General features: G+C 43.8%; 1 protein-coding gene across 5 annotated transcripts in view; it reads right to left on the reverse strand.

The window, feature by feature from the left end:
- Nucleotides 1–3698: 3698 nt before the first annotated feature.
- The window catches only part of ogfrl1 (opioid growth factor receptor-like 1), a 7371-nt gene continuing 716 nt past the window's right edge, over nucleotides 3699–10353 (reverse strand). The window contains exons 1-8 of one of the 5 annotated variants that reach the window (XR_016497019.1): nucleotides 9743–10058; nucleotides 9026–9079; nucleotides 8585–8662; nucleotides 8414–8492; nucleotides 8255–8333; nucleotides 7449–7515; nucleotides 7141–7339; nucleotides 3699–5910 (exon numbers count right to left, since the gene is read on the reverse strand). Coding sequence is in view for 4 of the 5 variants with exons in the window: in XM_021610818.3 (XP_021466493.3) it covers nucleotides 5433–5910; nucleotides 7141–7286; nucleotides 7449–7515; nucleotides 8255–8333; nucleotides 8414–8492; nucleotides 8585–8662; nucleotides 9026–9079; nucleotides 9743–9925 (1164 nt within the window). In the remaining variant the exon portion in view is untranslated. Of the gene's footprint in view, nucleotides 5911–7140; nucleotides 7340–7448; nucleotides 7516–8254; nucleotides 8334–8413; nucleotides 8493–8584; nucleotides 8663–9025; nucleotides 9080–9742 lie in introns of those variants that run through there. The other 4 variants (XM_021610818.3, XM_021610825.3, XM_090239972.1 and 1 more) reach the window with 4 other exon arrangements.

Consider the following 10353-nt stretch of genomic DNA (forward strand, 5'->3'; position numbering starts at 1 on the left):
TCACAAACACACCACACACACACATGCGCGCAATGCTGTTATACACTATGACATTCACACAAATTACTGCACACAAATAGACATGGAATAACATGTACTTTGTACAGCTGGAGAGGCAGGATTATGTGAGTATTGTGATCGTGTTGGATCACAGTAACAGTCTGACCAAGAAAGGTCAAAGGTTAATCAAGCACATTGTGTGTGTGTGTGATTCCATCTCATGTAACCTTCTGTGAACCCCCTTAACCACATATAATTGAATCATTCATTCATGGTCAACTCCTTGGTCAAATAAGTTGGTCAAATGTTGGTCAAATAAGCATACTCCAATATTGTCTTTGTCCTTATGGGTGTAGGCTTCTCTAATTTTCACTTCTCTTTCTGCGCCTTGTTACTCAGAGATCTTCTGCTTTCTAACTAGTTTCGACCTCAGACTGAAACACCCCGAACTGTAAGTCCAGTTTCGTCTGAGAAACCTAGGATGCCATTTTGAAATATAGAGTGGTTATAGTCTCTCGTAACAGACAGCGCATGTGAAATTTGGTTTTGAGTGCCGAGATTAAAGGTCGTCCAATCCAACCATAATACTGTTGCATTTTATATTTTGCAATGTTCATCTGAAGGGCATGATTTAATATTTAATGCATTTTATACAGTAGTGGTTTGGTGATGTATGTCCAAGATAAATTCCCCATTTGGAACAAAGTTTCTTATGAATCTTTTCCTCTTTATTTGCCATATGTTACCTTCCAGTTCATGTGTATTATACAGTATACGAGTTCTGAATGTCACTCTGATTTATTACATGGAACTGTAGATGAGAACGCACAAACGCTAAATCGGATTAGATGCGTCATATGCACCTCTTACAAATAGCTAATATAATACATACAATGTGTTAGAGGTTGAACTTTTGATTGGCCCACATGACAAAATATTTCTCGCCAAAAATGTGTGGATGTTAGGTGAGGATAATGATGACACCAACTGAGGGACAAATCCCTGGAGCCCACTGGTGGTACAGACGGAAAGAAGCTCACTTCTTATCAGGTGCAGACACAACACCTGCACGAGTTTCCAGTCCAAACTTCAGAGGAAACTGAAACAAGAAGAGGAGTAACACACCGTGAAGCCATCTGTTACAGATAGCTAAGACATAAGCTCTATTCTGGAAGGAGAGTGAATGTCAGTCTCACACATGGGCAGACAGGCGTGCACACAAACAGATCTGTGACATTATTGTAACACATAAAGCACATACACATGCTGTGATACTGGTACAGATGTGTGGTTTTAGGATTAGTGGTTTGTAGTGTGTGTGTGTTACAAGATGAAGAGACAATATTTTGGCCTATTTGGTCCTTCTCTGTAAGACAATGCCGCCAATTGAAATAGTCTCTCTCCTTTACACATACCCACACACAGGGTGAGTCACTCGCTCTGCTCCAGCACCCATTCCAGGAGGCAGCCGCCTCATTCTGTCAGTATGAATCAGTGCTGTGGGTACACTGCACTTAACCCACAGTAACAACCACTCCCCAACACAGAATACCCCATACTCCTACCCAACACACCACAACATCCATCCCCCCAGCATAGCTCAACATAAGTACCCCAACACAGCTCACCACAGAATGCCCCAACACAGTTCACCCCAGAATACCCCAACACAGCTCACCACAGAATACCCCAACACAGCTCACCACAGAATACCCCAACACAGCTCACCACAGAATACCCCAACACAGCTCACCACAGAATGCCCCAACACAGCTCACCCCAGAATACCCCAACACAGCTCACCACAGAATACGACAACACAGCTCACAGCTCACCACAGAATACCCCAACACAGCTCACCACTACCTCTAATTATACACCACACATTTCACCAGGGAAACTTCTACCCAAATGACACTAGGCGCAGACTGCCTCTACTTCCACTCCCAACACATGACACTGAACCCACCATACCCACACACTCAAATCAAATACATTTTATTTTGTCTCATGCACCGAATACAACAGGTGTAGGTAGACCTTACCATGAATTGCTTACTTACAAGCCATTAACCAACAATGCAGTTCAAGAAATAGAGTTAAGAAAATATTTACTAAATAAAATAAAGTAAAAAATCAAATATGAAGTAACACAATAAAATAACAATAACAAGGTTATCTATACAGGCGGTACCGGTACCGAGTCAATGTGTGGGGGTACAGGTTAGTTGAGGAATTTGTACATGTAGGTCGGGGAAAAGTGACTATGCATAGATAATAAACAGCGAGTAGCAGCAGTGTAATAACAAAGGGGGGGGGGGGGGGGGGGGTAGTGTCATTGTAAATAGTCCGGGTGGCCATTTGATTAATTGTTCAGGAGTCTGACGACCCCAATCCAGAACAAAGTGTGTCCCCAGAACAACAGTCCCCATCTACCACTCTGTACTCAACACACAACATTATTAACATCAACCAATATCTAGTAAGACAGCAAGGCTTTACCTTACACAATAAGCCCTAATTAAATACATGCATTCTCTTAGAAGGCATGATTAGCTGCTGTTGACATGACGTGTGTGTGTGTGTGTGTGTGTGTGTCATATCCCTCACACATTCTTCTTCTCACCACACACACCTCAATTAGCACAAACCAGTGTGTGTTATTTTAGTGTTTAAGATTCCAAATGTCTGCTGTACACTGACATTTCCATAACTCTGGAGATCCATGGCTCTCTTCAGACTCATCTGTGTGCTACAGGCTATACACTCACCTTTTGTGGTAAACTGGCATTGGGCAGTCAGGGTTATCGTAGGTCTGGCTCATAGAATGGCTAGAACATACATATTATATCCATCTAATGGTGAATTTCGAGAGCTTGGGACTAGAAGGTTCTATCTGAGTTACTGACATAGCCTTGTTCTGTTTAATGTTCTCTAGCTACACTGAGTGTACAAAACATTAAGAACACCTTTGTTAATATTGAGTTGCACCCCTCCCCCCTTCAGAACAGCCTCAATTCACCAAGGTATGGACTCTACAAGGTGTTGAAAGCGTTCCACAGCGATGCTGTCCCATGTTGACTCCAATGATTCCCACAGTTGTGTCAAGTTGGCTGTATGTCCTTTGGGTGGTGGACCATTCTTGATACACGCGGGAAACTGTTGAGCGTGAAAAACCCAGCAGCATTGCAGTTCCTGACACAAACCGGTGTGCCTGGCACCTACTAACATACCCCGTTCAAAAGCCCTTAACTTGTGTCTTGCCCATTCACCCTCTGAATTGCACACATACACAATCCATGTCTCAATTGTCTCAAGGCTTAAAAATCATTCTTTAACCTGTCTCATCTACACTGATTGAAGTGGATTTAACAAGTGACATCAGTAAGAGAGTATAGATTTCAGCTGGATTCACCTGGTCAGTCTATGTCATGGAAAAAGCAGGTGTTCTTAATGTTTTGTACACTCAGTGTATATAGTACTCTAAATACCCCAATTAATGTCAAGTTCAAAAGAATAAAGATGGAAATTGCTGACACCATTCAAACAAATGAGGGTTCAGAACTTTTTGCAGATAGAACCTTGGTTGTTCTTGGTACATGCCTAACAAAGAGAAATGGATCTGTTTGGGTTTGTCTATAGTGACGAGCCACTCCCATATACTCTCTCTCTATCTCTCACATAAAGTACACATGTTCTTTTGCTGTTGCTTTGCCATCATTTATTACAGCAGCCATAAAATTATGCTCCACAAACTGTCTTATACAAATCATAAGAATTGATACAATTTACAAAACACACTTATGAAGGGAACCTTTACACATCCAGAGACCAATCAGTCACAAGGAAGACAACAGAGAGAGAGAAAGAGAGAGCGAGAGAGATGCATCTATACCTGACACAGAACACGTACGCATCGACAAGACGTGCTTCCCAGCGTTCCATAGACTGGATGTACAGTTAGTCCTCTTCCCTCAGTCGTCTCCTCTTCCCCATCCTCCCATCCTCTCCCAAGCCTATCTAGACCCAGATGACGATAGGGACAGTTAAACAACGTGAGTGTCTTTAGAGAAACAGAGAGAGGGAGGAGATCCTTCTTTATCATAAGCCTCTGAGAGAAGGGGGAACGTGAGGGAGTAAATTAGTCATTTTAACTGGTCTTCATTGGCACATTTTAACATGGCAATCCCAACCAATAATGTATGGCTAGGGAGAAGGAGAGAGAGAATAAGACAGAGAGAGTTGGATCCAAGCCATCCACTCAGCCTCCTTTTTGAGAGGCTATACTACAAATGTGTATATACATACACTCAACAGTTCTGCAATTTTTTCTCCCCAATAAAAAAAACATCATCCTCATTAGGATTCTTATGAATTATTCCCCAATAGAATGGTCCAGGATTCAGGACCCAAGTGCCAGGTATTGTTGTGAATCATGTGTATGCTAGATGACTCAGATGTAAATGTACTGTAAAATGTGTACCCTACAGAAACGTGCTATCCCAAGCTGCCGTCCAGTTATTTGCCTGTTATAATCATACTGGTACATTGAAACGTTCGGTTTGAAACGTTCAGTTTCTGTTCTTATGGAAGCAAATCGTGCCTTTTACTCTAAAACCCATCAGCTAACCAAATTCATATATGAAAATATGTAACTGAAACATTGATCAGTACACACACACACACACACACACACATCCCTAACTGAACACAATTAACCAATAAAAGATGAATAGAAAAGAGGCACTTCAGATAGTCGTAGTACACACACTGCTTATCACAAACACACTAGTCTCAACACACACATACTATCTAGTAGCTACAGTATTAACACTTCAGCCCATGTTTTCAATCGCATTACAGTATACCTGAAAATCTCATATGAGCCTGTGCGTCTGACTAGCTTGGCTGCTCTGAAAGCTCCAGAAGGCTTTGTGTAGGAAGATGGGATCCGACAGCCAATGATTCACCCTCATTGCCAGGATCAGCAGCCATTAGGAAGATCAGCTCAAGAAGGAACCAGGAAGTAACAGAGATATCTCATATAGGAAGACACAGATTGTCAAAGGTGCAAGATTCCACACAGCAGCCGCCTTGTCAAGCAGTTGTTCAATCCTATCAGATTGTTTGTTTCATACTTCCAACCAATCAGGCTGTTTGTTGTATGCTAACTCCTAAATGTGAGCTGCTTGGCTAGAAGGGTCTGTACAATTATGAGTGGATTGCCAAGTGCAGTCAATCAATACAAAAGGACAAAATGCATTGTGATAGAGAGAAAACATTGCAAGAGTAGTTTAACGTTAAGGATTGTGCTGCATACTAAACTTAGCCTCTACAACTTAGCTACGACTTTTAAGTCCATAAAAACATTGCATGGGCCAGTATTTCTACAATGACCGCCCCCCCATCAAAAAAAAAAAACTATAATCCCTTCAGTCTTCCAGTGGTACAGTCTCAATGTACTCGCCCTTTACCCCCTCTTGGAGGGATTTCGTGGAAGTGGAACAGCCCTTGGTTCCCTTCCCCTCTCCTCCTCCATCCCCCCCTCCCCCTGAGTCCTGCTTCGTCAGCGGATTACGAGCCCTATGGGGGTCTCCTCCGCTCCTCTCCCTCTCCAGGATGGATCCTGGCCCGGCCCCAGCTCCTCTTCTCCTGGCCGGGGGCCCCCAGAGGAAAGTGTTGGCCGGCTGGTAGTGCTGTTGTGCGTAGCGGAGCAGGCTGCGGCGGAGGGAGCGTGGGCGGATTGTGTAGACGTAGTACTCCAGGATGCTGTGCAGCATGTTGGGCAGGGTGCCTCGACACAGAGCCTCGTCCAGCAGCAGACGCACCAGGGGGGCTTTGAAGGCCTCGAAGCCAAGCTCACCCAGAGACTTGAGAATGCGCGTGATCCGCAGGTAGTTGTGCTGTGACCTAATGACAGAGGGAGAAATAGGTAGGTTATTCATCACATGAGTGTATTTCCCCAAACCTCATCTTTCTTGCATGTCAGAGAGAGAAAAATAATGCAAGACAATGACACAGAAGGAATTAATACTCTTTGTGTGTGTGTGTGTGTGTGTATGTTTGTGTGTGCATGTGTGTGCACATGTGTGTTTGTACGTGTGCTTGTGTATACGTGTGTGTGCACGTGTTTGTGTGTGTGTACGCACGTGTGTGTGTATACAAGTGTGTGTGTGCGTGTGAATATATGCATGTGCGTGTGTGTTTGAACGTGCGTGTGTGTGTGAGTGAGTGTGTGTGTTTTTGTGTGTGTACGTGCATGTGTGTGTGTGTGTGTATACGTGTGTTTTGTGTGTGTGTGTGTGTGTGTGTCCAGTATGTGCGTGTATGTTTGTGTGTGTGTGTGTGTTTGTGTGTGTCCAGTATGTGCGTGTATGTTTGTGTGTGTTTGTGTATGTGTTTGTATGTGTGTGTGTATCTGTATGTTTGTGTATGTATGTTGTGTGTGTGTTTGTATGTGCGTGTATGTTTGTGTGTGTGTTTGTGTGTGTATACGTGTGTTTTGTGTGTGTGTGTATACATGTGTTTTGTGTGTGTGTGTGTGTGTGTGTACGTGTGTGTGCGTGTGTGCGTGCTTGCGTGTGTTTGTGTGTACAGTATGTGCGTGTATGTTTGTGTGTGTGTGTGTGTTTTTGTGTTTGTATGTGTATGTTTGTGTATGTATGTTGTGTGTGTGTGTGTATGTGCGTGTGTGTTTGTATGTGCATGTATGTTTGTGTGTGTGTGTGTGTTTGTGTGTGCGCATTTTTGTGTATGTGTTTGTGTGTGTGTGTGTATGTGTGTACGTGTGTCTGTGTGTTTGTGTGCATGTGCGTGTGCACTTGTTTGTGTGCACGTGTGTGTACATGTGTTTGTGTGTGTACGTGTGTGTGTGTGCTGTGTGCATGTGTGTGTATGTTTGTACATGCGTGTGTGTTTGTGCGTATTTTTGCGTATGTGTTTGTGTGTGTGTACGTGTACGTGTACGCGTGTGTGTGTATACGTGTGTTTTGTGTGTGTGTGTGTACGTGTGTGTGTGTATGTGTACGTGTGTGTGTACGTGTGTGTGTGTGTACGTGTGTGTGTGTGTACGTGTGTGTGTGTGTGTACACGTGTGTGTGTGTGTACGTGTGTGTGTGTACACCTGTATGAATCACTCACTCATTGAGGTGCTGGAAGCGTTCTTGCCAGTTGGAAGCTCGGGTGACATTCCCAATCTTATCCAGGAGTTTGATTCCGTAAAAATCCAGCATGAGTGTGTACGCCAGCAAGAATCGCCGCTTGGCCTCCCGAGTGCTTAGGAATTCCTTTGGGACATAGCAACGATCAGTTGGAGTATATCCCACAATATTCCAAATTCCTGTACAACATGAAAACATACTGCCATTTTCAGATCATTAAAACCACAATGGTCAAGTTGCAGTCAAATCGGTCAATGTGTGGTTATGTGGTCCTGTTACGGTCTTTACCTTGATCTCCTCCTGAGTGAGTTCTTGAGCATAGAGGTTGAGCCCTTGCTCCCTCAGAGGGAAAAGCCTGCAGGAAAGACAAAGAGAGAGATGAACGTCACAGAGTGTGTTTATCTCTCTGCCACTGACTTTTCTATGTATGCCTCCCCATCCTCTCTTTCCTGTCGTCATTGTCTTTCTCTTGCTCTCCCCCTCTGCCCTCTATTTCTCTATACACATCTTCCTTTCTCCTTCTCTCTCTCGCTGACGTCTCTAATTAAGTCAATTCAAGGAGTGCCAGCCATCCTTCTGCACGTGCTCAGTGCTTCTTAGACAACCCACTCATTTATATTATGCTAATGATCAGCTCTGTCAGAAAGGAGAGAATGACAGAGAATGAGAGGAAGCGAGAGATAATAAGGGTGGCGCTAAAGGGTGTAAGTGAGATTGGCAGCATATGTGTGAACCTCAGTGGTGTGACTATTTTTTCTTGGTGTTGTGTGGGTCTCTAAGTTATGTAGGTCTGTGTCAGAGAACTGGCTGAACTTTGCTATTCTCCTTCCTGCTTGTGGAAGACAGTTTAGTTCCTGCAAATAAGAATGAGATACATTTCTATGTCCATACATACATATGTAACAGACCCGGGTTCAAATACTACTGTTTGAATGAGCTTGCCTGGTCCCATAACTGCAAACCCTGTCATCTGGCACTCCTGGCAGGCTAGAACAAACACTCAATGTTTTTGAAATATTTGAAATAGTATTTGAACCCAGTAATCGCAGGTGCACATGACACACACATCCATAGTAACTTGACGGAGCTCTCACCACTGTATGTAGGTGTGATTGTGCTCCAGTTTGTCGTAATCTCCTTTCCATTTGGTCAGGATCTCCTCAATGAAGATGACTAGAGATGGATTCAGGTCAATCACATAAATTATACAGCTTAAAATGTGTGTGTGTGTGTGTGTGTGTGTGTGCACTGACCATCTGGTATTAGAGGGATCGTGTTCAGGTAGAAGCGAAGGTTGCGGTACTCATTAGGTAACCGGGGCTCCTTGTAGTTCTAGGGGGGAGAGGAAAAGGAGGAAAAGTCAGGAAGTGTGTGTGTGTTTGCGCGTGCGTGTGTGTGTGTGTGTGAGTGTGTGTGGAGCGTACCGGGTAGCTGTGGCGATATTTGTAAAGATCCTTTGCAGCATAAAAGCTCCTCTTCATCTTGGTGCTAGAGTCAGAGAACTGAGAGAGAGAGAGAGAGAGATGGAGAGAGTGTAAGTAAACACTGACTGGTTGCAACTCAGAGTGTAAGTAAACACTGACTGGTTGCAACTCACAGAGTGTAAGTTAACACTGACTGGTTGCAACTCACAGAGTGTAAGTAAACACTGACTGGTTGCAACTCACAGAGTGTAAGTAAACACTGACTGGTTGCAACTCACAGAGTGTATGTAAACACTGACTGGTTGCAACTCACAGAGTGTAAGTTAACACAGACTGGTTGCAACTCACAGAGTGTAAGTTAACACTGACTAGTTGCAAGTCAAGTTATATAAAATAATAATAAAGGCAATTGACTCATTATAGAAAAATATTGTTGTTTACCTCTTTTGTACCAATGAGCAGAGATGCTGCCCTATTGTAGAGTTGTTGAGTAGGCTATTGTCATAAAAATAACAAAACAAATTAACAAAAAGAGAAAGCCCAAAGGCCTAGACCGGAAAACAGCAATGAATTGGGGGAATGAGCATACTGTGACATTGACCCAAATCAGAGGCAGGAAGATTGGCTCCCCATATCTGACCCTATTCTTTTTGATGGAAAACAAATGGTCACCTTCATCAGATCGCTGTCTCACATGCGCACAACACTAGCCTACTCTCTCTGCTTGTGCACCAGGGATATTGAGGAAACGAACGAGGATATAAAACATTTTGGTTCAAACTGGAGGCTATAATGTCGGAATTATGGCTATAAGATACAATACATCCACTTGTGGCAATGCATAATACCACATCAAATGGATACCTGGCAATGACATTAGATGTAGCCTAGACATGGCAACAAGACATGCGTTGAGTACAATTATTTGGAGACATAGGCCTTAATTAACTAAGCTACAAGCCTACATACAAGCCTGATTTTGGTTGACCAACATTAGGCTGAGATGTTGACATTTTCAGCGAGTCGGCTATGCAGCTGTGCCATTTCCCTTTTCTAATTTAGCTCAGGGCAGTCTGCTCTTCTTCCATTTTTCTCTGTGTCTGGTTGCTATAGATACGCTCTTGTGCTGTTGCGTTTCTGTTGTGTGCTGGTATTTACCTGCGGGGACATGTCCGCTTCTTCGCCGCATCTCCCCGTCAAGGGTGGGCTGACACACTCGGATATCCCGCTGTCCTCATCACCCGGCTGCTCATCGCATTCCGAGTCTGACTCCCACGTCGAGTCGCATTCTTCCACAGTGCTCGGCTCCTTGTAGCGCAAACTGCCTATCAGATTTCCCATTTAACAAACCTACTTTGAGTCGCAGCCGTCCTTTTAGCCTACATATTTTGACGTGCATTCGGCCTCCTGGGTCTTTTAAATGGCAGGCTGAGGGAGTTTCCAATCCACAGATTTGCTGGCCGCGGTGAACACACCCCCAACGTGCGCGGCGTGCCAGGTGACAGCATCAGGACGGAAGATGACATCACTTGCTCCGCGACTCAGGGACAGGGGTTAACTCGTGTCACCTCTAAGATCGTCAATGTCAGAAAGATAACAAATTATTATTCTCAATTTCTGTCACTGACGTCATATTTTCCATCGAGTTATAATCGGATTTTCCCTCATTGTAGAAATTGGCTATATGGGCCTGTCTATTGGTATGTATAGTACATATGTGGTTGTGTGCCGTGTTTTTTCTAGTTAGGTGGGCTAATCAACAGACTACA

The sequence above is a fragment of the Oncorhynchus mykiss genome, chromosome 1 (assembly GCF_057628025.1).
Source record: "Oncorhynchus mykiss isolate SJ-2025 chromosome 1, ASM5762802v1, whole genome shotgun sequence".
NCBI classification, from domain to species: Eukaryota; Metazoa; Chordata; class Actinopteri; order Salmoniformes; family Salmonidae; genus Oncorhynchus; species Oncorhynchus mykiss.